The sequence below is a fragment of the Panthera leo genome, chromosome B2 (assembly GCF_018350215.1).
Source record: "Panthera leo isolate Ple1 chromosome B2, P.leo_Ple1_pat1.1, whole genome shotgun sequence".
Lineage (NCBI taxonomy): Eukaryota > Metazoa > Chordata > Mammalia > Carnivora > Felidae > Panthera > Panthera leo.
Window position 1 is genome coordinate 78,033,778 of NC_056683.1, and position 24,899 is coordinate 78,058,676.

General features: G+C 37.6%; 2 protein-coding genes across 5 annotated transcripts in view; one reads left to right on the plus strand and one right to left on the minus strand.

The window, feature by feature from the left end:
- Positions 1-11,407, minus strand: part of RARS2 (arginyl-tRNA synthetase 2, mitochondrial) — a 64,106-nt gene extending 52,699 nt beyond the window's left edge. Inside the window, exon 1 of the mRNA XM_042939322.1 lies at positions 11,330-11,407. Within this exon, the coding sequence (XP_042795256.1) occupies positions 11,330-11,365 (36 nt within the window). The 5' untranslated portion in view covers positions 11,366-11,407. The remainder of the gene's footprint in view (positions 1-11,329) is intronic.
- A 119-nt stretch (positions 11,408-11,526) lies between these two features.
- The window catches only part of ORC3 (origin recognition complex subunit 3), a 62,420-nt gene continuing 49,047 nt past the window's right edge, over positions 11,527-24,899 (plus strand). For all 4 annotated transcript variants that reach the window (XM_042939326.1, XM_042939323.1, XM_042939324.1 and 1 more), the window contains exons 1-4: positions 11,527-11,602; positions 15,393-15,447; positions 21,936-22,033; positions 23,726-23,870. In XM_042939326.1, coding sequence (XP_042795260.1) covers positions 11,579-11,602; positions 15,393-15,447; positions 21,936-22,033; positions 23,726-23,870 — 322 coding nt within the window. In that variant the 5' untranslated portion in view covers positions 11,527-11,578. The remainder of the gene's footprint in view (positions 11,603-15,392; positions 15,448-21,935; positions 22,034-23,725; positions 23,871-24,899) is intronic.

Consider the following 24,899-nt stretch of genomic DNA (forward strand, 5'->3'; position numbering starts at 1 on the left):
TTGAGAGACAGACACACACACACACACACACACACACACACACAGAGAGGGAAGGAGGGAAGGAGGGAAGGAGGGAGGGAGAGAACGTGTGTAAGCATGCAAGTGTTAGCAGGTGGGGTGGCAAAGGGAGAAAAGGAGACTCTCAAGCAGGCTCCGTGCCACCGTGAGATCATGACCTGAGCTGAAATCAAGAGTCGAACGCTTAACCAATTGAGCCACCCATGTGCCCTGAGCAGATCCTAATATGGTTTTGTATGGGCAGTAAGAATCAGAGGAGGAACTTTTATAGGAAGATGAAAAAAATATTAGAGCAAGCCAGCAAAAATTTAATATGCCAAGTCAGAGTTCATGAGTAATGTATCCAAGTCACCATGACCTACCTACCAGAGAGACAGAATGGAAATCCCTAGAGTTTATATTTTTTTGTAATCATAAAAGCAAGGCGAGCCAAGAAAAAAATCTCACATGGAGAATGAAGTCACCCATACAATGCAGGAACAAACAAAGTGTGGGCAGAGCTGTCAAGCATGATCAAGATGAAAAGTAGGTAAAACAAACAGGCAGACTCAAAGAGATGGGGAGGGAGGAGACGGAAGGCTAGATGGTCAAAGAACTCTTGTTTAGGGGCACCTGGGTCACTCAGTCGGTTAAAAGTCTGACTTTGGCTCAGGTCTTGATCTCATGATTTGTGAGTCTGAGCCCTGCATCAGGCTCTGTGCAGACAGCTTGGGAGCCTGGAGCCTGCTTCAGATTGCCTGTCTCTGTCTCCCTCCCTGTCCATGCTCTCCCTCTCTCAAAAATTAAAAAATTAAAAAAAAAAAAATAATAACCGAATGAATACAAAACATTCATCCAAAGTCTTCAAGATTTGTGAACACAATAAAGATTTTTAAGACAAAAAAAGATAAAAAGGGAATCTAAAAATTAAATACAAATTGATAATCATTTTTATTATACAATTAAGAAACACAAAGGAAGAGTCATAATTAAAAGAAAGACACAGAAGGCCGATAATTAGAGAATACAGATTTTAAAAAACACAAATGAAAGCAATTAGAGGACAATAAATAAAATTTGTATAAGATAATCCAACCTTAGGATAATTGGTGTCCCAAAAACACAAAAGAGCAGCAAAGAAGAAGACAGGAAAATAAGTACAATGGTTCTCTAGCACTCCAGCAACATAAGGATAGAGAAATAAAACCCAAAGTCACAGTCTTCAAAAACTGATAGCTAAGGAAAGATGCAAGAGTCTGAAGCAGAATGGAGCAGTCTTGTGTAGCAGGGTTCCTAACTTGGGTTTCTCTCATCAGAAACTACAGAGATGAAATCAACAAAACCCATGAAAAATAAGAAATATTCATAGATATATATCTTGACTCTCACAAAAGCAAGGCCTGAGAAAAGAACTATATGCAGGTAGTTTATTTGGGAGGTGACTCCTGAGGGCAGATTGAGAAGAGTGAGAAGGAAGGAGAAAAAGTTAAAGACTGCTGTCAAGGTCACTGCTACAGGCAATAAGGGCTGAATTTCCATAGCACCTCCCAAAAAGCACACACAGTATCTACCAAAATTGGCTATCCAAAAATAGGAAGCAGGAGTTTCCATTCCCCATTGATTGAGGGCTGCTTTTTTTTTCTTAATGTATATTTATTTTTAGGAGAGAGAGTGCAAGCGTGCACAAGTGGGCAAGAGGCAGAGGGAAACAGAGGATCTGAAGCAGGCTCTGTGCTGACAGCAGAGAACCCAATGTGGGGGACTCGAACTCACAAACCACATGAGATTGTGACCTGTGCCGAAGTCAGACACTTAACTGACTGAGCCACCCAGGCTCCCGTGAGGGCTGTCTTTGAGGGTGTTAACTCTGCCACACTTGAGCTGGGCATAGGCTGGAACCAGGAGGCTATTAACTAGATGAGGTGCTGCTAGAAATAAGTGATTGGAGGCAGATGTGAAACCAGTCACATAAGTGGCAGCTGGAGCCAAGCAAGGTGTGACCAAAGTGACAGGAGATAAGGCAGAATACTCAATAAAATGGACAATTTCCCTGAAATGAGGAGCTAAATCTAAATTGTGGTATATTACTACAATGACACCAAGCAGTAAAATGAAAGAACTAGACCTCTCCATGCATTATTACAGATATATCTTTTTTAAGAAATTGAGGCTAAGAAACAAAAAACCCAAGTTGCAGAAGGATGATTACAGTTTGATTACTGTGAGAAATGAGCCCACTGACCCAATCAAAGGAGGGATGGGGAGACTTGGAGCACAGTGAAGTGAGGCTTGTAATCAATTTTCTTGCAAGAGCAGTGTCTGATGGACAGGCACACTTGGGGCAGTTACAGCAGACAATTTATCTTCTACCCTGGTTCCTCTTTGGTTGAGTACTACAGAGGTTACAGCCTTACCTGGAAGTCGCCTATGCCCATGTAAGGCAAAAAGTAGTCTGACTGGAATAAATGTACATTTCTTGAGGTGATGCAGAGACGCCAGTTCTTTGGTGCATGCTCGTTGCAAAGCCCATAAAAAATAAGCCCATGAAATGGAGAGGGTTAAGAACAACCAGGAAGTGAAGTGTCCATGGGTTTGGGACTCCTCTGGGTGGGGGTGGGGGGGGTGGCTGGTACATATTTCCAGTAGGTTGTAAACCTACTGTTAACTAGACAGAACAATTTTATTTGGTGTTTCTGAAAACGAATCATCTCATGTAATTCTCACAATTACCACTTACATTAAATGTAATAACTTGCAAAAATATACTATTTAGGGATACATCCATAGGTAGAAAGTGACATGCACAGATATAATAAACACAAAATCTTACATGTGAGGAAAGAGTTTTTGGCCAGGGATAGGTACCCAGAAGATTTAATAGTATTTGTAATAGTTTACTTTTTAAGTTGAGTGGTGGGTACCTATCAACTATATTTTTCTCCATGATGAAATATTTTATTAAAAAAAGAAAAACTGAATCTATAGATCAATATAAATTACTAGGTCAGGAAAGCATAATAGGGAAAATTCAACACTGAAAACACATTCTGCTTAAGTTACAAAATTTCAAAAATAAAGCACCCAATCAAGAAAACTCCAGGGATGAAATAAATGTACTGTACTTTGTAGTCATATTATCTAACCACAAAGACCATGATCTTTGTTAAAGTAAATAATTTAGTAATGATATTATACACAACTAGATTCACCCACAAGAGAAGTTGTAAACCGATATGTTTGTTTCACCTGCTCAGTTGTTTTTAATCTGAATTGCCAACATATGAAAATTCATGTTTTAAAATAACATTGGATTAAATTCAAAATCAGAACTAATGAATCTGATGTTATTGCTTTATTTCTAAAATGAAGATTTTTGATCTTATTTCTAAACATGCTAATTTTCTAATGATATAAACCTCCTCTATATATTTCTAGGGTTATTTTATTTGAGAAGTCAAAATTTCTTTAAAACAACAAATTAAAAAAAAAAAAGGCACCATGAACCCTTCTGGAAGATCTGCTTACAACAAAATCCAGCCAATTAAGCCATACCTTGGTAAGAGGATTGGAAGGAAGCATCTTATCCAATTCAATGTAAAATGAATAGGAAGCAAGTTGTGCAGATATGGCTAATAGACAGTAAGTGCTACACACTTTGAGAAAGTTACCCAAACAAATTAGGAAAGGTAGAGGAAAGTTATACCAACCAGAAAAGTGCTAATGTCCTTATTTCTTAATGGCAAGGGTTGATACTATCTAAATTTGAAGCATCAAAAATTTTTAAAAAGACTCCGAATTGTAATGTTTTTCAAAATCTCTTTTCATAAAGTAGAGGACTCACTTAGGAAATATAGCAATAATTCTTTGAGTTACATTTTGGTTTCTTTTTCTTTAAGCACAAGCAAAACTGTTTAGTATTTTCAACTTAAAAACAGCATTTTGGTTACGGGGAATCATAATACTATTATGCAGTTCGTAGTTGGACATTTTCTATCACAAAATTTAAAAAAACCCTCAAAAGCCCATTACAATACAGCCCAATTTTTGTAAAAAAGCATATATAGTCTTCCTTTTTTTCTGTGTGTATATCCTCCAAGGAATGTATCTAAAATAAAGTTCAACCAATGTTGATACTGATTACTTATGGAGGAGGTTTTCCTTTTAATTGTTTGCACCTTTTTGTATTGCTTAATTCTTTACAATGACCACACATTATTTTTGCAAAAATGAGATTTTTTTTCTTTACCAAAACACAACTTTATATAAAAGTACTGTTAAAAAGATTCCTTTTGGAAATGAAGCCATATGGTTCAGATATGTGGCTTTCTGGTTATCTAACTTCATGTGGGGCTAAAACTTTCACCTAGAATAATGGATAAAATTAGTTCCCCTTTATTTTTTAATTTTTTTTTGACTATTTATTTTTGAGAGACAGAGCGTGAGCAAGGGAGGGGCAGAGAGAGACAGAGAGGGAGAGAGAGACACACACACACACACACACACACACACACACACACACACACACAGAATCAGAAGCAGGCTACAGGCTCTGAGCTGTCAGCGCAGAGCCTGATGCAGGGTCGAACCCACGAACCGTGAGATCATGACCCGAGCCGAAGTCGGACGCTTAAGCGACTGAGCCACACAGGCGCCCCAAAATTAGTTCCCCTTTATAAAGGCTCTGGGATTGTAGTGGTGTGAGGAGGGATTCAAAATACCCTAACCTCAGAATTCTGAGGACAGAATGTAATAATGATAAACATTTATTGAATGTATACAATGTACCAAACATAATCTAAACACTATGTACAATACTAAACACTGTTTGAATTCACTGAATCCTAATGACAAGACTATAAAGTAAATAATTTTCCAGATTTTACAGAAGGGGCAGAGAACTTACATACCTGTCAAAGGAGAGGGTAGATTTAAACCCATGTGTCTTCCATGGTCAATGTTCTTAATCATTATAACTATGGTTCCCACATTTTGTTGCACAGTCCACATTGGAATGACTCACAAATCTTTAGAACACACTGATCCCTGGCTCCCACAGCCAAATATGCTGGTATGACCTGGGGAACAGGATGTAAAAAGTTCTCTGGTCTATTCTAATATGCAGTAAAGTGTGGCAACCACACCGCACTATACCTTTAGGTTTCCTGGTCTTTCCGAGTTAGTAGTTATCAAGCCTGGAGGAACATCAGAATCACCTGATGATTTTTAGAACTTTAAGTCCCCCACCTCACCCCAGACCAATGGGCCTGGGCTTAAGTATTTTTTTAAAAAAATATTTATTTATTTTTCAGAGAGAGAGAGAGAGAGAGAGAGAGAGAGAGAGAGAGAGAGAGAGAGAGAGGTATAGAGTGAGTGGACAGAGGAAGTGAAGTGGGCTCGGCACTGACAGCAGAGAGCCTGCTGCAGGGCTCAAACCCAAGAACTGTGAGATCATGACTTAAGCCGCAGTCGGATGCTCAACCTACTGAGCCACCCAGGTGCCCTTGGGCTTAAGTAATTTATGCTTCTCAGGTGATTCCAGTCTATAAACTAGGCTTGAGAACTGCTGCTTAGGAAGGTACCAGCAGTCTCTCCTCACATTACCAATCAGTGCCAAGGCTAGTGAGTGTTTTTAATGAGAGGAACATCTTTCAAATGGGTGGGGCACAAAAAAAAAAGAAAGAAAGAAAAATTAAGAAGCACTGTCAAGTGGTCGAATGTCAGAGAGCATGGTTTTTAATTCACCTACATTCCCATAAGTCTACAATTATTCAGGATATCATAAGATTTTAACTGTCTCTGAACTTGGATTTAATGTTTTCTCTCATGAGAATGTTGCCTATGGGTTTCCTTATACATTTCCTTTCTTCTTTCCCCTTCAGATAAAGGTGTTTTCCTGGCATTGGGCTTCACCTAGGACTACCGCAGGTAAAACAAGGGCCTATTGATAATTACCTACTTGAGACCTCAGGATGATGAAAGAAAAAACTTCTACAGAATAAAATATACTAAAAATTACTCAAGGAGGATAATAAGACCACAACAATAAAGCTCAAAATTTTAATAGAGAAATAAAATCCACAAAATATTAAACACACTCCTTGAGAAGTAAACTAAATAACCCAAATGAATAAGGAGAAAACCTGAGGTTGAAAGCAGGGAACATTTAAGAGAGTACCAAAAGTGAAAATCCACATATGCCAGATCTGGCTTGGGAACTTAAGATCAGATTCTAATGTGTAATATAATAATGGCCAATATGTATCGAGTGCCAACAACGTACCAGGTACAATTCTAAGTCTTAGATTTGGCAATATAGCATCAGAGATTTTAATATAATCTTTGACTACAAGGGTATCCAGTATGAGAAAGCACGTTAATTAAGGAGCTTGTGGGCGGTTCTCAACCATTCCTTTTCCCTCAGACACACAGGATTCCTACCCCCAGTACCCAAGTACTGAACACAAAGCCAAAAAAAAAAAAAAAAAAAAAAATTCCTATCATTCTGGTTCTAGACAGGTTCTAAATTCAATTAGAAATTAAATTTACCAGATTCAAGATCGAAATCTCTGATAATTTCATAAAAACTCTAATTTTGCTAATGAAAAAGAGATCCTTATGCTTTAGCATACAGGTAGCAGAACTGATATTTCTTAGGAAAATTAGCTCTGCATTTTTATCCATGTAACAGTCTATAGGCCACGAGTCTCAAAATTCTTAAAATGTTATCAATCACTCTTCCAGATCTTAAATTACTTAAACTGTGTCAATTACCCCTGGTTATTCCTTACTTCTGACTCTCAAAAACAACCAGGCCAGGTATGTACATTTGCCAGCAGGAGCCAATGCACAAGCATGCCCATATTTGTACAGACTTTCTTCAGGTACAGGTCTGGATTAACTGACTCAAACTGGCAGCAAACCTGGTAACAACTGAAACTTCAGGGTACAGAAGAGAACTTCCCAAAAGATCGGGAAGGCAAGTTATTACCGACTATCTATAATGAAAGAAATTTAGCACAACTCTTGAATAACTTGTAGTTTTAAGCAGAATGGAACGCTGGCGGGCCCGTTAGAAGTACGTGTTAGGAGAGAAATACACATCTAAACAATTCAGTCATTCAGCAAAATGTTAATAACTGGTGAATCTGGATAAAGAGTATATGGAGTTTTTTGCACTATTATCATAACTTTTCTTTAATTTTGACATTCAGAATTAAAAGTAAAAAAAAAAAAAATGAACCAGCTGGATTTACTTTAAACTTAACGTCAAAACCTAAGTGAAAAGAGAAAGGGAAACAAATCTATACTCTGCCATTATGTTTCTGAGACAGATATAGTACTGACAATTTTACACAGGCTATTTTATAGAATATAAAGAACTAGAGCTTTCAGTCAAAAAGCTGGGTTTGTAGTTCAACTCTACAATTTCGCTGCTCTGTAACTTTATTCTTTTATCTTCCAGAGTTTCAGTGTCCTCCTCTATAAAATGGAGATGATACAAATAGGATGACTGAAAAGATTAAAAGATCACAATATCAAGTACTGTACACTTTGCGTGCATACCACAGTCCTAAGTGATGGGAGACAAAATCTTCTAGGTTTTCTCTGTGTCTTGTAAACTTCTAGGTTTCTCTGTGTCTTGTAAACATGGCATAAAATCTTTTCAAAGATATATGTACAGCAAACAGATCTGTAAACACAGAGTGTCCCACTGCAGAGCAAAGGGGAACATGCCTACTGCCCATTCTAAAAGTCTCGGGGCTCCTCTCCTATGTAACACGGCACACTACCTGTGCAGGTATCATCTGACCTTCCTCACATTGCCCTGTGGAAGAAGAGGTGTCTGGGGAACCGATACAAGCAAATGTTGATACTCTGACCACTACCATTGCTGTGAATAATAAAATCCTTTTTTCACCAAGGGATCTCATGTTTTCTGCCACCATCAATGAACTGTGGTAAAATAGGGTAAAATCCCAAACCCTTCACAGTTCTTGACACTATACACCTTCCGTTAACATTTATGTCCTTAGATCTTATCAACAGCCCCATAAAGTTCAGCAAAAACACTGCATGGTACAAGTGAGATATTTCACAAATGGCAGTTATTATTGTCTTCATCATCATTAATCTTTGCAACAATCCTGTAAACTTGGAATCAATACCATCATTTTATAAGTTAATTAACCTGCCAAGAGTAAGTCAGTCACACAAATGGAAGGACTACAATTTTAATCCCTTCCAGTTTTACCATGTTATCTCACAGCTTTGAAATTATGAACTCATTTGGTGAAGCTGCAAACCTTATATTACATCACCAACAGCTACTTACTCTTTAAATATTTATTAAACATCTTCTGTTTTAGGCACTTTGTTGGTGCTAGGGAAATAGTGAATCAAACATGCTGTCTTCATGAAGCTTATAGAGAAAGCATACACCAAAACAAGTAAAACAACTAATTCCCTAAGAATAATTAATTAGCTAATGAAATAATTATTAACTCTTGCAAGTGTTATGATGGAAGCAAACAAGGGTCTGAGACAGAGAGCAACTGGAGGACACACTTTTCAAACTATAGGTTGTCGGTTGGGAATCAATCCCAAGCAGGACTTTCTGAAAAATGCAGTATAGAAAAGAATGCACACACTTTATAAGGTAAGTATTGTTTTGTGAAACTCTGATCTTGCACAATAAAATCATTTCCTTTAGGCACAGGGAATAATCTACGCAATGGTAATGGAAAGGCCTTGCTTTGTTAGAAAAACAAACTGTGTGGCTAGAATCCTATAGAAAGGAAGAATAGAGTGGTATGAACTGAGGTTGGAAAGAAAGATGTTATGATTCCGGTAGAGTTTAAGCAACACAGTTTTAATTAGGTAAGTGATGTGATTTGATTTACATCTGAGAAGTCACTTTTCTTGGTATAAGGAGGATGGATTTGAGGGACAGCAAGTGTGGAAACAGACCTATCAGAATGTTGTTGTAAGTAGCTTGATTTGGGAAGGGAAGGACAATAGGGATATAAGAGTGGGTGGATTCAAGATATTATTTTGAAGGCAGAGTCCAAAGGACTTGCAGAAGTGAGGCTGTAAGAGGCATACTCTAAATTTCAGTCATATGCAAATCTTGTAGTTCCAAGAATATACCATGCTCTCCATGTGTCTGTTGTCTACACACATGATGTTCTTGGAATTTCCTACCACTCTCCAAGTTCTCACCCTATTGACTTGGTACACTCCTACCCATCCTCCTTTCAGGACTGAGCCCCAACATTACTTTTCCACAAAGCATTCCCAGACATTTGGAAGCTGTCTTCTCCATATTCCCTTAGCACTTCACACATGCTTTTAATACACTGGTTACAGACTACAATTAGCTGTTATACATGTGTTTCACCAAATTAGTCTGGAGCCATGCCAGGGCAGAAATCATATTCTATGCACTTTCAGCCTTGGGAATGATGATAGTGCTTAGAAAAATGTAGATTCATTAATCAAAATTTGTTGAATGAACGTGCCATTTCCTGTAATACATTCCTTCATTCCTAAACTGTCAAAGGACCCTCATTCATAAAGATATGTATTGCACATATTTTTCAGATCATCCTTCAATGACTCCATATTTGAAGAAATATGTATTTGCTTAGTTTATGCTGCCATACGAATCTATGAGATTCTGTTTAATGATCAGATTGTGCTTCTTGTCTTCATAAAAGAACTACCACAGTATATAGTAAAGGGCTGATTTTGAAATTAGATCTCTGTTCAAAAACCAACTCTTCAATTTATTAACTATGTGGACTGGCTATGGGTAGGTTTTTAATCTCTCTGTATCTGTTTGTTGAACTGTATATGGTTAATACTTCTATGTCATAGGGTCATCATGGGGCTTGAATGTGAACACAAAGTAATTAGCACAAATACACATTCAATAGGTATCAGTTTCTGCTTCTCCAACTTGCCTTCTTTACAAGGAAGAATACAGCCTTTGCAAAACTAAACACAAAAGGTTTCTGGTCATGGCACTACTGTGACCACTGAGAACGGAAATCATCTTACAGCCCCACCCCCCTCCACCCGCCCCCAAACACAACTTGGCCACTGAGGTCCAAAACTACCTACCCTGAATATAGGCTACTGTCTACATTAGAATGACTTTATTCTTTGTCTTCATTAGCATAACTTTTTACTATTCTAGGAGACTCTTGCCCAAATAGCTTGATTATTCATTACAGGAACTTCTTGAAAAAAACGATCAATTCTTCAGGAGAAAGCACCAATAGTTTATGCCCTAAGACTCCTTGCACTCCTTTCCTTCTATCAATCTTAAAATTGTTAAATCAGTGTCCAATCCTAATCAAGCATCTATCTCCTCCACTCTTTCGCCCTCTCACCCTCTGCCACTGAAAGACCAGCCTTAAACCATACTTCAAATTCTCAAGAAAAATCTGGTGCTGCTTTCCTTCCCAGGCACTAACAAAAACTCTGCTGAGGTGTTCTTTCTTATCCCAGTAAGTCATAAACTCAGATTTGTCCTATCAGAAGGATAGGTGGTGTCTGAGAAACCAGCATTGGACAGGGTAGTACATTTACAAGTATGAAGGCAAGGCAAAGGAATTTTCCCACAAAAGTCCAGAAATACTATAAAAATGAACTAAGGGAAATTACGTATCAGGCAAAATACGTCCACTATTACGTCCATTAATAAAAAGGAAATTGATTTGTCAAGGCAATAGGAAGTTGCGTTGCAAAATTCCAAAACGGGACGATGAGTTTTAAAAATTATTTTTGATGAAATTTAATGAACTGTTTTATTCCTTATTACAGAGCTGTTCACATATAGGACTCCGAATCAAAAACAGCACCTCACGTTATCTTTGGAGTTACCAAAAGTAATGCTAGGACAAGCGGCCAAAGTGACTGTAAGACAAATGATCAGTTTTTAAATTAGATCCTTTCGAATAAAAATTCAGATGCATTATCCATTTCACTAAGTGTAAGCAACACTAATTTCTAAAAGGTCTAATCACGGCCCAGTGACTTTCCACTCGGGTAAAGCACACAAGGCTGTGGGGTAGAATGGAGTGAGGGAAGCAATTTGTGCTTTCCAAGGTTTACTTTTCACCCTGAGAAACCTATTTGGGCTGCATGGCCGACCCTGAACCGGGTTGGCCTCCGCAACTCGAGCAGTTCCAGAGAGGAAAGAGAAGACGGCAGAAACGGGGTATCCGTGGAATCCACCCTCTCTCTGAGGGATGACCCGCAGCGGTGAAGGGGCTGCGGGGTGGGGGTTCCGCTAGGGCCCTCCTTCTACCAATATTCGGGTCCGTACCTGACAGGCGATGGACCTGCGGAAGCCACACGCCATGGCCACCTCCAAGAAGCACGCCCCAGCTGCCTGGCCCGGATCCTCGCCCCTCCCTTCTCTGAACGCCCCGCCTACGCGCGCCGGAAGCCCGCCCTGGAGGATTCTGCCAGCCAATCAAGAAGCCGCGTGGCCGGCCACTAACCTCTGCCCTGCCGCCGCGAGGGAGCGCGGGAAATCCCGAGTGCTGCTGGAATCCCGCGGGCCGGTGGGACCATGGCCACTTCTTCGGTGTCCAAGGTACGTGGGGAGGGCGGGGGCGGCGGACGCCCACTAGACACAGCGGTCGCTGCATTCCCATTTGAAGAAGGCATACAGCAGAGGTTACGTAGGCTTCGATGTACCGGCTGGAGCGGAGGGAGTGGCAGGCTGAGCTGAGGCGTCCCTGCTCCAAGTGCAGTTGAGGTCAACTTTGCTTGGGCAGCGAAAACACCGATCTGCCTTAGTATTGTGGCTGGGAGGATTTTGTAAGCTTTGGTTTGTGGAGGTCGAATTCCCCGAGGATGTGCCCCAGTCTTCTTTACTTTTTTTCTTTCTTAGAAATATTTGTTATGCGCCAGGCACTCCGTTAGGTACCGAGATAGAGTGTAAACAAAATAGACTCAATGCCTTCACTCAGGAAAAATATTAAACACAGATAAACTGATGATAACAAATTGTGAGAAGTTAGCAAATTGCCCAGGGTCAGAGAAGGCCTTTTGGAGAAAGTGACATTTTAGCTGAGCCCTGAAAAATAAGTAGAAGTTAGGCAAAGGATTGGGGGCAGGGAGACTTAACAGCAAAGAGAATGACATGTTCTTTGGCCCAGAAGATAGAAATAAAGTGATCTATTTAAGGAATGGAAAAATCAGTATAATCAGGAGGTAGCGTTATGAAAAATGAGAATAAAAAAGTAGTGTAGGTGTGTATGTGTGTCAGAGGAGATCATATAGACCTTGTATGGGCTGCCTCAATGGTCAGGGATTGCAAGAAAACATGATAATGTGGTTGGTAAGAAGATAAACCCTAGAGTTCCATTGTCTAATATAATAGCCAGTAGCCACAATAGCCAGTGGTTATTTCAGTTTTAATTAGAATACAGTAAAATTAAATAAAATTAGAAATACATTTCTTCAGTCTCACTAGCTACATTTCAAGTGTTCAGTAACCACATGTGGTGGTGACTCCCATTTTAGTGCAGAGACATGATATTTCTCCTTCCTTACTAAAAATCCTGTTGTACAGCACTGTTCTATACCCAAGTAAAGTAAGACCTTTAGTAATGAGTTCACCCAGAAGCCCCTGAAGTTAAGATGTGATAAAGTCAAGAATGTAGGTGAAAACACTGCAAATACATTTCTCCCTATGTTAAAACAGTAGATTAGAAGGCTTTACCATGGGTCTTATTTTTAATTTTGATTAAAATGAAGCTAGAATTATGAGAAGGAGTGCCTTTAGAGACTATATCAAAGGGGAACTTTAAGCCCTTAACTTCAGAGCTTAAGTTTACAGAAGATTGACTGTGATGCCTGGTGCAAATGGCAGTAGAGCTTTAACTGTGCTAGTGTAATCAGGGTGCTGGAGTGCAAGACCAGCTGGCTCTAGGGGTCTCAAACAGACCACGTTCTGGCACTCGCTGCTGACAAAACCAAAGTCAGAGAAACGAGTGGGAGTGAAACAAGGAAATTTATCTCAGTGAAGCCAACAGTGAGAAGACAGACTAGAGTCTCAAAGACTGTGTCCAAAGTGCTAAAAATGCTTTCCAGGTTTATATAAGGAAAATGTGGGACAAAGGTCAGTGGGTTCACACAGGTGGGCGGTAAAGATCAGATTGATAGATGTCTTGGAATCAATCGTGGATGGAGTCTTGCTGGCTCAGGCCAGTCCTTACTGCTTAAGGTGTTAGTTTTGATTCCCATTAAGGGATGTTGTGCCCACAGGATGTTTTGCCGGAGTTAAGAGATGAGCTGGAAAGAAGCACTTAATCAATTAGAATGTTTGAGGTCAAAATGGAGGTATTTGAAGTTCTCTTACACTAGTATTTTTTATTAGGATTGGTACTGTTTTTGTTATGCCCTGGTTATTTATTTCCATAGGTTTTGCATGGTTTGCCCCCTAATCCTTTACATTGCATAAACCTCTTATTTTTGTATATCTTGCAGAATTGTGAGTTTTTTTTTCTTTTTCAGGAAAGCATTTACGGCATTATTACAGAAATGCTTGTATTGAGATGATTATGAAAGGGACTTTGCATAAATAAGAATCTTAAGGACTATTTTAGGAGCTCGTGTAACTGCTAGCTTTTTTTTTTTAAACCTATGTAAACTTCTCTTTCCTTGTTACATTTTCTACCTGTTAGCTCTCCTCCTAGATGACTTCTGTCTCAAAATACCATCACTTACTTGTTCAGCAGTTCAAAGCCGTTAACCATATTACTACTGCTGCCATACATTAAGATCCATTCCAGGCACTTGTCATATCTCACTCCTTCATAGTTCCTTTTCTTTTATTGAATTGCAGTTGGATGTAGAAAGGAGGCAATGACAAGGTTGTTGTGGTACTACATGATTTTTATAAATATGTGTATTTCAGTAGTTTCAGATATAAGAGTGTTAAGCACAGTTCTTGGAGCACCTGGCTGCCCCAGTCGGTTAAGTGGTCCGACTTAGGCTCAGGTCATGATCTCACGGTTCGAATCGAACCCCACATCGGTCTATGTGCTGACAGCTCAGAGCCTGGAGCCTGCTTTGGATTCTGTGTCTCCCTCTCTCTGTGCACCTCCCCCGCTCACACTCTGTTTCTCTCAAAAATAAATACACATTAAAAAAAATTTTTTTAATAGAATTTAAAAAAGGCACTGTTCTTATTTTGGATCCTGTAACCCAAATGGCCACTTTATATTTGCACAGCTCTCTTTAGCACTATCCTGAGAGGATTTTTTCTAGGTGTATTTTTTTAATCTTGTCTTTCATTTTCCATAAAAATGGCAGTCTTTTTTTTCTTAAGTTTATTTTGTTTGAGAGAGTGCAAGTATGAGTGGGGGGTGGGCAGGAAGAGAAAGAATTCCAAGCTAGATCCCAGGAACCATGAGATCATGACCTAGTCAAAATCAGGAGCAGAATGCTCAACCAACTAAGCCACTCAGGCACCACAAAAATGGCAGTCTTCAAGAAGCTCTTACATGGTGCGTGGCTTTAAGATTGGTAGAATAAACGCAGAACCAGTAGCTTGGGGGCTGTATATCACTAGTCAAGTAATAACATGATACTAAATGTAACTAGGAAATTACAAGGAAAATTACTTGGCCAGCATTCATTCCATATATTGATTGCCTAATGTATATGCTAACACTACCCTAGATACTGAGGAAACAATTATGAATTAAATGCGGTCTATGCTCTGAAGGCATTCAATAACTACTTGGTGAGACAGAACCATAAATATGATACACAGTGAAAGGGATTTAAAACAAAGCAAAATAAAGGCATTCAAGTATTCTGAGCTCTTAGGGAAAGGAATAATTCTAACTAGAGAACTAGGGAAGTTTTCTCAGAGCAGATGAATAAGAGTTTTATCAGATGAAGAAAGATGTATAAGGTGAAACAATAGCCAAAATTTTCTATTTCCTGTCAAGGTTATGGATCCTTGAAATTTAATTAAATAATAAATATTTCTTCTGAAATGAGACAGCGTCACTATTTTTTACCTTAATTTTAATGTATGCTATTAATGTTCTCTAAGTTTTATAAAAATGGAAACTTTTTGGGTTTAAATTTCATCAGCTTTTATTTTGTCTCTTAGATCAGGTTTCTAAGAGCAAAATCAAAGATGAGCATCCCATGGGAAGGAGGAGAAAGAAATGGATAGTCCCTTTGTTTTTCAAGAATTTTCCTGTTCTAATTCAGATAGAAGAGAGATGATTTCTTAGTACTTTAAAGAAATACTTTTTTAAAATTCTGCTTATCCACAAAATACTTGGTTAATCAGATTTATCTGCTCCTTGGCTACTTTGACTTTATACTTTTTTTCTTTTTTACTTTTTTTTTAATAGGGTTGTTTTGTGTTTAAGCCAAACTTCAAGAAGAGAAAGATCTCTGTGCCAGTAGGTAAGATGTCTTAATATTGAATTGGCTAGTTTTCCTCCCCTAAGTTTTGAACTAACCTAACCCTAATTGAATTTAGTAGTTTTCTTGTCTTAAGTTTGACTTTACTTACCTTCCTGACGTAGCAGTTATAGTCAAAGGGATAAGGTACCTCCCAGGGTTTCAATCTAAAAGGGACTCCAGTACACTTGAAGTTCAATAGACAATGGACTTCAAAGGCAAATTGGAAAGTAAATTTCCTTCAAAGGATATGTCCCCATTCTTCAAAAGAGATTGTCTTAGGGGAGCCTGGCTGACTCAGACAATAGAATATGCAACTCTTGATCTCTGAGTAGTGCGTTCAAATCCCACATTGGGCACAGAGCTTACTTTAAAAAAAAAAAAGTTACCTATCTATTTATCTATATATAATTATAAAATAAAATAAAAGAGACTAACGCAGATGGATTTAAAAAAAAGAGAGATTGTCTTAAAAATCTCAGTGATTTCCTGGGGTACGTTAGGGGAAATTGAATGCAAAAGAGCCAGAAATACTTTTTGGACTGATGGAAATGTTTTCTAGATTGAGGGAGCAGTTATATGAGTGTATACTTTTATTAGGACATACTAGACTGTTAAAATGGGCATGTTTTATTATTGTAAATTATTCCTCAATAAAATTCAGATTAAAAAAATACTATCTTTCTTAATTTATCTCCAGATATCTGTGTGGTGATCATGTTAGGAAGAACTGACTTTTTCAAACAAACCATGGTATTAATGTCAGAAAGTGTTTATCGTACTGGTTTTCAATTGTGGCTGCAGATTGGAATCACCCAGGGAACTTAAAAAAAAAATTGTTTCAAGGTTTTTTTGGATATAATTGTAGATTCCTGTGCAGTTGCAAGATAGTATAGAGAATTTCCTTGTGCCCTTTACCCAGTAAATCTCCAGTGGTAACATTTTGGGTAACTGGTAAAATATCATAACCAGGAAACTTAACATTGGTATAATCCATTGATTTTACTTAGATTTCAACTTGGGAAACTTTTTAAAGATACTAATGCCCAGACCCCATCTCAGACCAATTGAATCAGAATCTCTGGGAATGTTACCTAGATATTGATATATATTTTTTAAAGCTCCTCACAAGCTAATTATTTACACTCAGTCTTCAGTACTGTAAAGATTAATTCTGATGGAAAAATTATGTGTAATTAAGCATATTTGTGTACTCGTTTTGAATTAAAAAAGGAAAAACAACTGTACCACTGTTTGACTAAGAAAATAAATAACTTGTATTTATTGAAAAGGATTTTTCTAAGTCATCACATGATGCAAACCTTAGGGTGTTAGTTACTCCTTTAGTTTGAGACAAGCTAGGTACTCTTACCTGTGCTCAAGGAGCAAATAATAAAATAATCGTCCATATTGAGGGGGACAGAGGGTAGGTATGACTTATCATAAGAACCTAGTTTCTCATTAACAGAATAAACAGTGATCTCAAGTTCTATACCCTCTTAAACTTAGTGTCAAAGGAACATGAAACTGCCGTATTCCTTGTCCCACCCCCAAAATAAAAAGTGACAGTGATAGACTTGGAAATAGTGAACAAACAAAAGCTACATTATAATTTTTTTTAATTTGTAAGTTGTTGACTTAATGAACACATTTCCTTAATATTGGAGATTGCTAAACTCGAAATAGTTCATTTTCAGAGAAAATTCAAGTTGTTTCCCATTATCTATGAAGAAAATAGAAGATAAAATGACATCTGATAACATCAGCAATGTCATTATAACAAAATTGCTAGCATTTATTGAGTTTTTATTATATGCTAGATTTTTCTAGGCCCTATATGTGTTACTTTCAATTCTCTCAGCAAACTATGAGAAATGTATTATGATTATCTCCATGAAAATATATGAGGATACTTAGACATAGAAAGAACTTTCTCAGTGATAGTGCTAATAAATGGCAGAGCTGAGATTTGAACCTAAGCTGTCTGATTCCTGAGCCCCTGGTCTAACCATTGCTTGGTACTGCCTCTCATATGAAGTGAATTTTTGCTTAGAACTTTTTCTGTTGAATTTCAGCTATAGTTAAGATTTAAAGTTTTTAGTATTAGTAAACCTAATATATATAAGTGTATAATTAAACTTTGCTTAGTTTTTTTTTTTTCATTCTACTGATCTGAAACCAATAGATAGTATTTCGATATGAGAATCTTAAAGGAATTGACCCTGATTATAAGACAGATGGTGCAGGAATGAGGAAAACATATCTAGATTTTAGCACTTGCCTTCACTGGCTTCAATTCTTGAAACAGATTGCCTGAAGAAGTAGGAAGATGCCCTACATTTTGTCCCCCATCTGTCCACTGACTTGAAGACACTTGGATGTGTACCTAAGAGAGGACTGGTAACTCTTCCTCTCCTCTGTATTCTGTGGATGACTGTGTATCCTAGAAAACGACAGGGCAAGAAGGAGAGAGAAAGGGGCTCCTGGGTGGCTCAGTCGGTTAAGCGGCCGACTTCGGCTCAGGTCATGATCTCACGGTCCGTGAGTTCGAGCCCCGCATCGGGCTTTGTGCTGACAGCTCAGAGCCTGGAGCCTGTTTCAGATTCTGTGTCTCCCTCTCTCTGACCCTCCCCCGTTCATGCTCTGTCTCTCTCTGTCTCAAAAATAAATAAACGTTAAAAAAAAAAAAAATTTAAAAAAAAAAAAAAGGAGAGAGAAAGGGAGAGAGAGGGACTGAAACCTGTGGGGGCACTGACACTGACACTGTGGAAGTTCACACTGAAGTAGAGCATTGTGCGTAGGAGCAGGTGGGAACCTGTCAACAGTAATAGTTTACATTCTTTAGGTCTTCTCAATGCTGATTTATTTTTTACCTTCCTGTTCTATAAATGACTGAGAGAAATAACAGGTTAAATTGTCCTGCTGCTGCTGTTTCCCAATTTCTAACTGTTTTTGTAAGTATTTCGATGCCATGTTATTCAGCACATAAAAAATTATTGTCTTGATTTGCCACTTTAACATTTTATATGGATTTACTCATTATCAAAGTAAAATGACTTCTGTTCTAAGGCTACCCTGTTGTTCTGCTTTGTCTCTTAGTAATAGTGTATTTCCTTGCCTTATCTTGTTTGCATTTTTATACTATAACCTTGTCTATCATTTTACCATGTAATGACTTCAGTATATTCTAAAGACTTTTGATAAATTCAAAAAAATATTTGCTAAGAACTCTGAGTGAGCTATGAACAGAAGGAAAGTTCCTTAACATAAAAGAGAATCTCTATTCCAAACTACCAGAACTTGATGGTAGAATGCTAGTGGCATCTCAGTAAAGTCAGGAACAAAATATGTATTTTCACATTATTATTGAATACTATAAAAGTTCTAGTTGTTACAATAAAGTACTAACAGTAAACAACAAGAAATATGAAGGAAAGTAGAAAACTACAAAGAATGTAAAATAATTTGTTCAAAGGAAGATTTCTGTAGTGTTTTGGATGTGAATTTTTTAACAACTTCGTATCATTTCTTCCCAAATCAATCTCCAGATTTTATTTAATCAAATCACAATGTCATTTTAGTTATTTTTGAGCAATAGCAAAGTTTATTTGAAAGAATGGTTTAAAATATTTTGAAGAAGAATGATAATGTTTGGTGGTGGTAGGAGGAAGACCTGGAGTAATACTCCATGGAGTAATACTCCATATGTGAGCATGCTGCAAAGCTCCAGTCATTAAAACAGTTCAGTACAGCTGTGGGAATAAACGTGGATTCAGTAGAACAAAAGAAAAAGTTAAAATATAGTTACAAGTGCATTTGTAAGTATTTAGATAATAAAGCCATCTCAAATTAGTGGGAAAAAGGATAGATTATTTAATAAGTGAACATTTTCAAACTGAAGGTTAAAATCCAAGTGCGAGTCATGAAATCAACTTAGTCATAATGGTTTTAAAAAATAGAATAGAAAAGAAAACATTCACTGTCACATGACAAGAATTGTTTTGTGGGTCTTTTGTTTTTGTTTCTGTTAAATGTGTGTTGGATTATGATATAAAATTTATTTATTTATTATGAAATTTATTGTTAAATTGGTTTCATACAACACCCAGTGCTCATCCCAACAGGTGCCCTCCTCAATACCCATCACCCACCCTCCCCTCCCTCCTACCCACCATCAACCCTCAGATTGTTCTCAGTTTTTAAGAGTCTTATGATTTGGCTCCCTCCCTCTCTAAATTTTTTTTTTCCTTCCCCTCTCCCATGGTCTTCTGTTAAGTTTCTCAGGATCCACAGAAGAGTGAAAACATATGGTATCTGTCTTTCTCTGTATGACTTATTTCACTTAGCATAACACTCTCCAGTTCCATCCATGTTGCTACAAAAGGCCATATATCATTCTTTCTCATTGCCACGTAGTATTCCATTGTGTATATAAACCACAATTTCTTTATCCATTCATTTAGGCTCTTTCCATAATTTGTCTATTGTTGAAAGTGCTGCTATAAACATTGGGGTACAAGTGCCCGTATGCATCAGCATTCCTGTATCCCTTGGGTAAATTCCTAGCAGTGCTATTGCTGGGTCATAGGGTAGATCTATTTTTAATTTTTGAGGAACCTCCACACTGTTTTCCAGAGCAGCTGCACCAGTTTGCATTCCCACCAACAGTGCAACAGAGTTCCCATTTCTCCACATCCTCGCCAGCATCTATAGTCTCCTGATTTGTTCATTTTAGCCACTCTGACTGGCGTGAGGTGGTATCTGAGTGGTTTTGATTTGTATTTCCCTGATAAGGAGTGACATTGAGCATCTTTTCATTGTGAAGGAAATTTAAGAAGGTATAAAGAAATGGAAAAACATTCCATGCTCATGGATTGGAAGAATAAATATTGTTAAAATGTCAATACTGCCCAAAGCTAGCTACACATTCAATGCAGTCCCCATCAAAATTGCACCAGCATTCTTCTCGAAGCTAGAACAAGCAGTCCTAAAATTTGCATGGAACCACAAAAGACCCCGAATAGCCAAAGTAATTTTGAAGAAGAAGACCAAAGCGGGAGGCATCAGAATCCCAGACTTTAGCCTCTATTACAAAGCTGTAATCATCAAGACAGCATGGTATTGGCACAAAAACAGACACATAGACCAATGGAATAGAGAACTCCAGAATTGGACCCACAAAAGTATGGCCAACTCATCTTGGACAAAGCAGGGAAGAATATCCAATGGAAAAAAGACAGTCTCTTTAACAAATGGTGCTGGGAGAACTGGACAGCAACATGCAGAAGAATGAATTTAGACTGCTTTCTTACACCATTCACAAAAATAAACTCAAAATGGATAAAGGACCTGAATGTGAGACAGGAAACCATCAAAACCCTAGAGGAGAAAGCAGGAAAAAACCTCCCTGACCTCAGCCGCAGCAATTTCTTATTTGCCACATCTCCAAAGGCAAGGGAATTAAAAGCAAAAATGAACTCTTGGGACCTCATGAAGATAAAAAGCTTCTGCACTGCAAAGGAAACAACCAACAAAATTAAAAGGCAACCAACGGAATGGGAAAAGATATTTGCAAATGACATATCGGACAAAGGGCTAGTATCCAAAATCTATAAAGAACTCACCAAACTCCACACCCTAAAAACAAATAATCCAGTGAAGAAATGGGCAGAAAACATGAATAGACACTTCTCTAAAGAAGACATCCAGATGGCCAACAGGCATATGATAAAATGTATTCCTTAATGTGGCTCATAGTTTAAAAAAGCACTGGTATTTTGATAAATGGTGTTTTGATAAATGGCTAACCATTTGGAGGAAAACGTTCAAAAAGCATATAAAGTAATACAGACAGACTAAGTAAAAGGCTGGGCTAAACTATGTCAATTGAATAAAAGAACAAGAATCATAGTATTAAGAGTCATTTTACAAAGGAGAGTTCAAGGCAAATATACGAAGCGAAGCATACAAGGCTGTAGAATAAGAGAAAATAGTAAAAAATATATTAATATTAAATCAAACCAAATCCATTAAATACTGTTAGCAATTCAAAGGTGATAGAAATACAATCTAAAAGTAAAATATACTTTTAATCTTATAGATACACTTACTATAGTAAAAATATGAGATAAATAAAATTAAATATAAAGGATATTGAATGTCACCTATCTCCAAATACATATATTTTTGATACAGATTAAAAAATTCAGCCCCATCCCCTACTGTGTGACTTTCTTCTTTAAATGTTTATTTTTGAGAGAGAGAGCAGGGGAGGGTCAGAGATGGAGAGAGAGAGAATCTCAAGCAGGCTCCATACCTTCAACACAGAGCCTGATGTGGGATTCAACCCCACGAACCATGAGATCATGACCTGAGCCTAAATCAAGAGTCAGATGCTCAACCAACTGATGCACTCAGGTACCCCTGCACACAGATTTTCTAACTTTTATTATATAAAAAAGAAACTGACCTATTTCTTTCTGTGTTTTTAGAGGACTATTTTAATAAAGGGAAAAATGAGTCTGAGGACAGTAAGCTTCGATTCGAAACTTATCAGTTGATATGGCAGCAGATGAAATCTGAAACTGAGGTGAATACTTTTTTTAATAACTTATATTTCTCTATTACCGTAAATCTCGTATTTGTTGCTTCCCATCTTCCTTTCCACCAATTTTCAAGAGTATTGATGAAACGTAGGTAATATTAGTTTAGCATAAGCTGTATATTCTAAAAAAACACTCCTGTTCCAAATATTAAGCATGGCTTCAGGTACTGGAACATACATTTAAATTTTTTTTTTTTTAACATTTATTTATTATTGAGAGACACAGAATGTGATCAGGGGAGGGGCAGGCAGAGAGGGAGACACAGAATCCCAAGCAGGTTCCAGGCTCTGAGCTGTCAGCACAGAGCCCTACGCTGGGCTGGAACTCACAAACTGTGAGGTCATGACCCGAGCCGAAGTCGGTCACCCAACCGAGTCACCCAGGCACTCCTGGAACATACATTTATAATGATAGCTGCCAAGGCAAGGGGCTCTACATATGCTCACAGCTTTTAAATGGTGGCACTCTTTAAATTAATCCATTCAGTTATAGAATTAAGGAATCAAGCTATTTTTAAAATACTTTATTCCCTCATTCCTCATATCCAATTTCTTCTGTGTTCTTTATATTCTAGCCCTAAAAAATGTCTGTACTTTAGCAGATTTGTAGTTCTAGGGCCAACATCTTGAGCGGACTTGTTTTATTTGAGCAACACAGTGTTTTTGTGTGTTTGTTTGTTTTAAATGGGAGGGTTATGCACTCTGTTTATTACTGCTTCCTACCACTCTTTATTGCTTTCACCTAGGGCTTTGCTTATTCATGTATTCCCTTGAAAGACCCTTGAAGGAATTTGAGTTTGTGGTTTCTAGCGTAGGCCTTCATTTCTTAACCTGAATTGTGATGATCCTCCTAACTGATGTCTCTGCCTCTGATGTCAGACCCCTCAGGTCTGTCATTAGTCCCTGTAGCACCATTGGCCAAATTAGGAAAGTCTTGCCTTCAGGCAGATACAGTGCCAGGCTGCAGGGGTTTTCCAGCCTCACTGCCAGTACAGCTTCTCCCATCTGTTCACAGTGCTGTCAGATTAACCCCTTCAACCTTGATTTAATCACATCTCTGCTTCATGTCCCTTCAGTGGTTCTCCTCAGGGGATAAAACCCAAATCTTTTAACATCAAATGTAATTTTATTGGTCTAGCCCCTTGTTTATTTGTCCAGGCTCATTCCCTACCACTTCTCATGTTCTTGATGCTTAGCTGTGTGTGTGGTTCCCTGGATACTTGGTGCTTGCTTGCTTCCCTGCTCCCTCTACTCCCCATTCGTTCTGATTTTCTTCTCCCTATAGTCGCCTCCCCCATCACCTGCTTTAATGCTTTGGCTCACATCCTCAGCTTAAGTTGGATGGTCCTACTCTTTATTCTGTATTATCATAGCACTTTACACAATGTTTTTAAATTGTAAGTGTTCTTAATTTTTTTCACTGTTTTAGGATAAAGACTACCTTTCCTTTGTAAGGTGGTTAGTAAATGTTTGTTGAATGAATAAATTTGATTCTTTAATGAGGGAATCCAAAATACTAATGAGTGGAGATTTAAGGAAAAAATATTTTTTATTTCATCCATCTAATAATTTTATACATAATCTTTCGCATTCATGATGATTTTCTTTCCCAGACTTGGAAAGATGCATCACATTACTACTGATAATAATTCATAAAGTTTTGTGTTTTCTTTGTAGCAACTACAAGAAGAATTAAATAAAAACCTATTCAATAGTCTAATTGAATTTCTGCAACAGTCTTATTCTGGATTCCATAAGAATTCAAGAGACTGGGGCTGTCAAATAAAACTCAGAGAAATTCCAACTGCTGCTCTTATTCTAGGTATGTATGGGTGTAGGTTTGTTTTTTTAGTTAGTGGTTTTGTTGAGAATAGTAGAGACTAACTTCTCTTGATCAACCTGTTTTGTCTCTTTCATTTATAAAATTAAACTAATTATACTGTTCTACATACTTTCAAAACCAATAAAAGTTCCTTATAGTGATTGTACAACTTTAAATTAAAAGAAATTGATCCGGGATTAGCTAGTACCCTCCTCAACTTTCTGTCAGAAAAATGAAGGAGAAATATATTTGTGTTACTCTTCCTTAGTTATTTTATGAGAATATATGAGATCTGAATTCGGTAATAAAGAAACCACCAGTGGGTTAGTAGATTAGATTTGTGTGCTTTTTTTTAAATCGTTATCTTCAGTGGAATTATCTATGACCCTAATTTTATTTCCCTGTGCTTAGTTTATCAATCTTAGATTATTTCATAATACTGTATGAAGTTTATAAGGGGGTTTGGATGAATTATATATAAATTTTTTTTAAGCTGCAGATTGTAAATTTCTTAGGTACTTAAATATCCATCATTAAAATCCCATTTTAACCAAATATCTGGCTGCAGGATAATGGAAAATTTCTTTGGAATATTAGCAAATTTCCTTATTTCTTTTGGAAAGAAAGTGGGTTTATTTGGATTTCAAATGTACTCTTCATTGCACTTGCAATGTGTTATTTATTCAAGGTTTGTTAAACTAGTGGGCACTGAGATAAGAACTTAGTTGTATTATTTAATACTGATTTTTTTTATTTTTTTTTATTTAAAAAAAATTTTTTTTTTAACATTTATTTATTTTTGAGACAGAGAGAGACAGAGCATGAACGGGGGAGGGTCAGAGAGAGAGGGAGACACAGAATCTGAAACAGGCTCCAGGCCCTGAGCAGTCAGCACAGAGCCCGATGTGGGGCTCAAACTCACATACCGCGAGATCGTGACCGGAGCCGAAGTCGGACGCCTAACCGACTGAGCCATCCAGGCGCCCCAATACTGATTTTTTTTAAAAAAAATCATTAGAGACAGAGAGA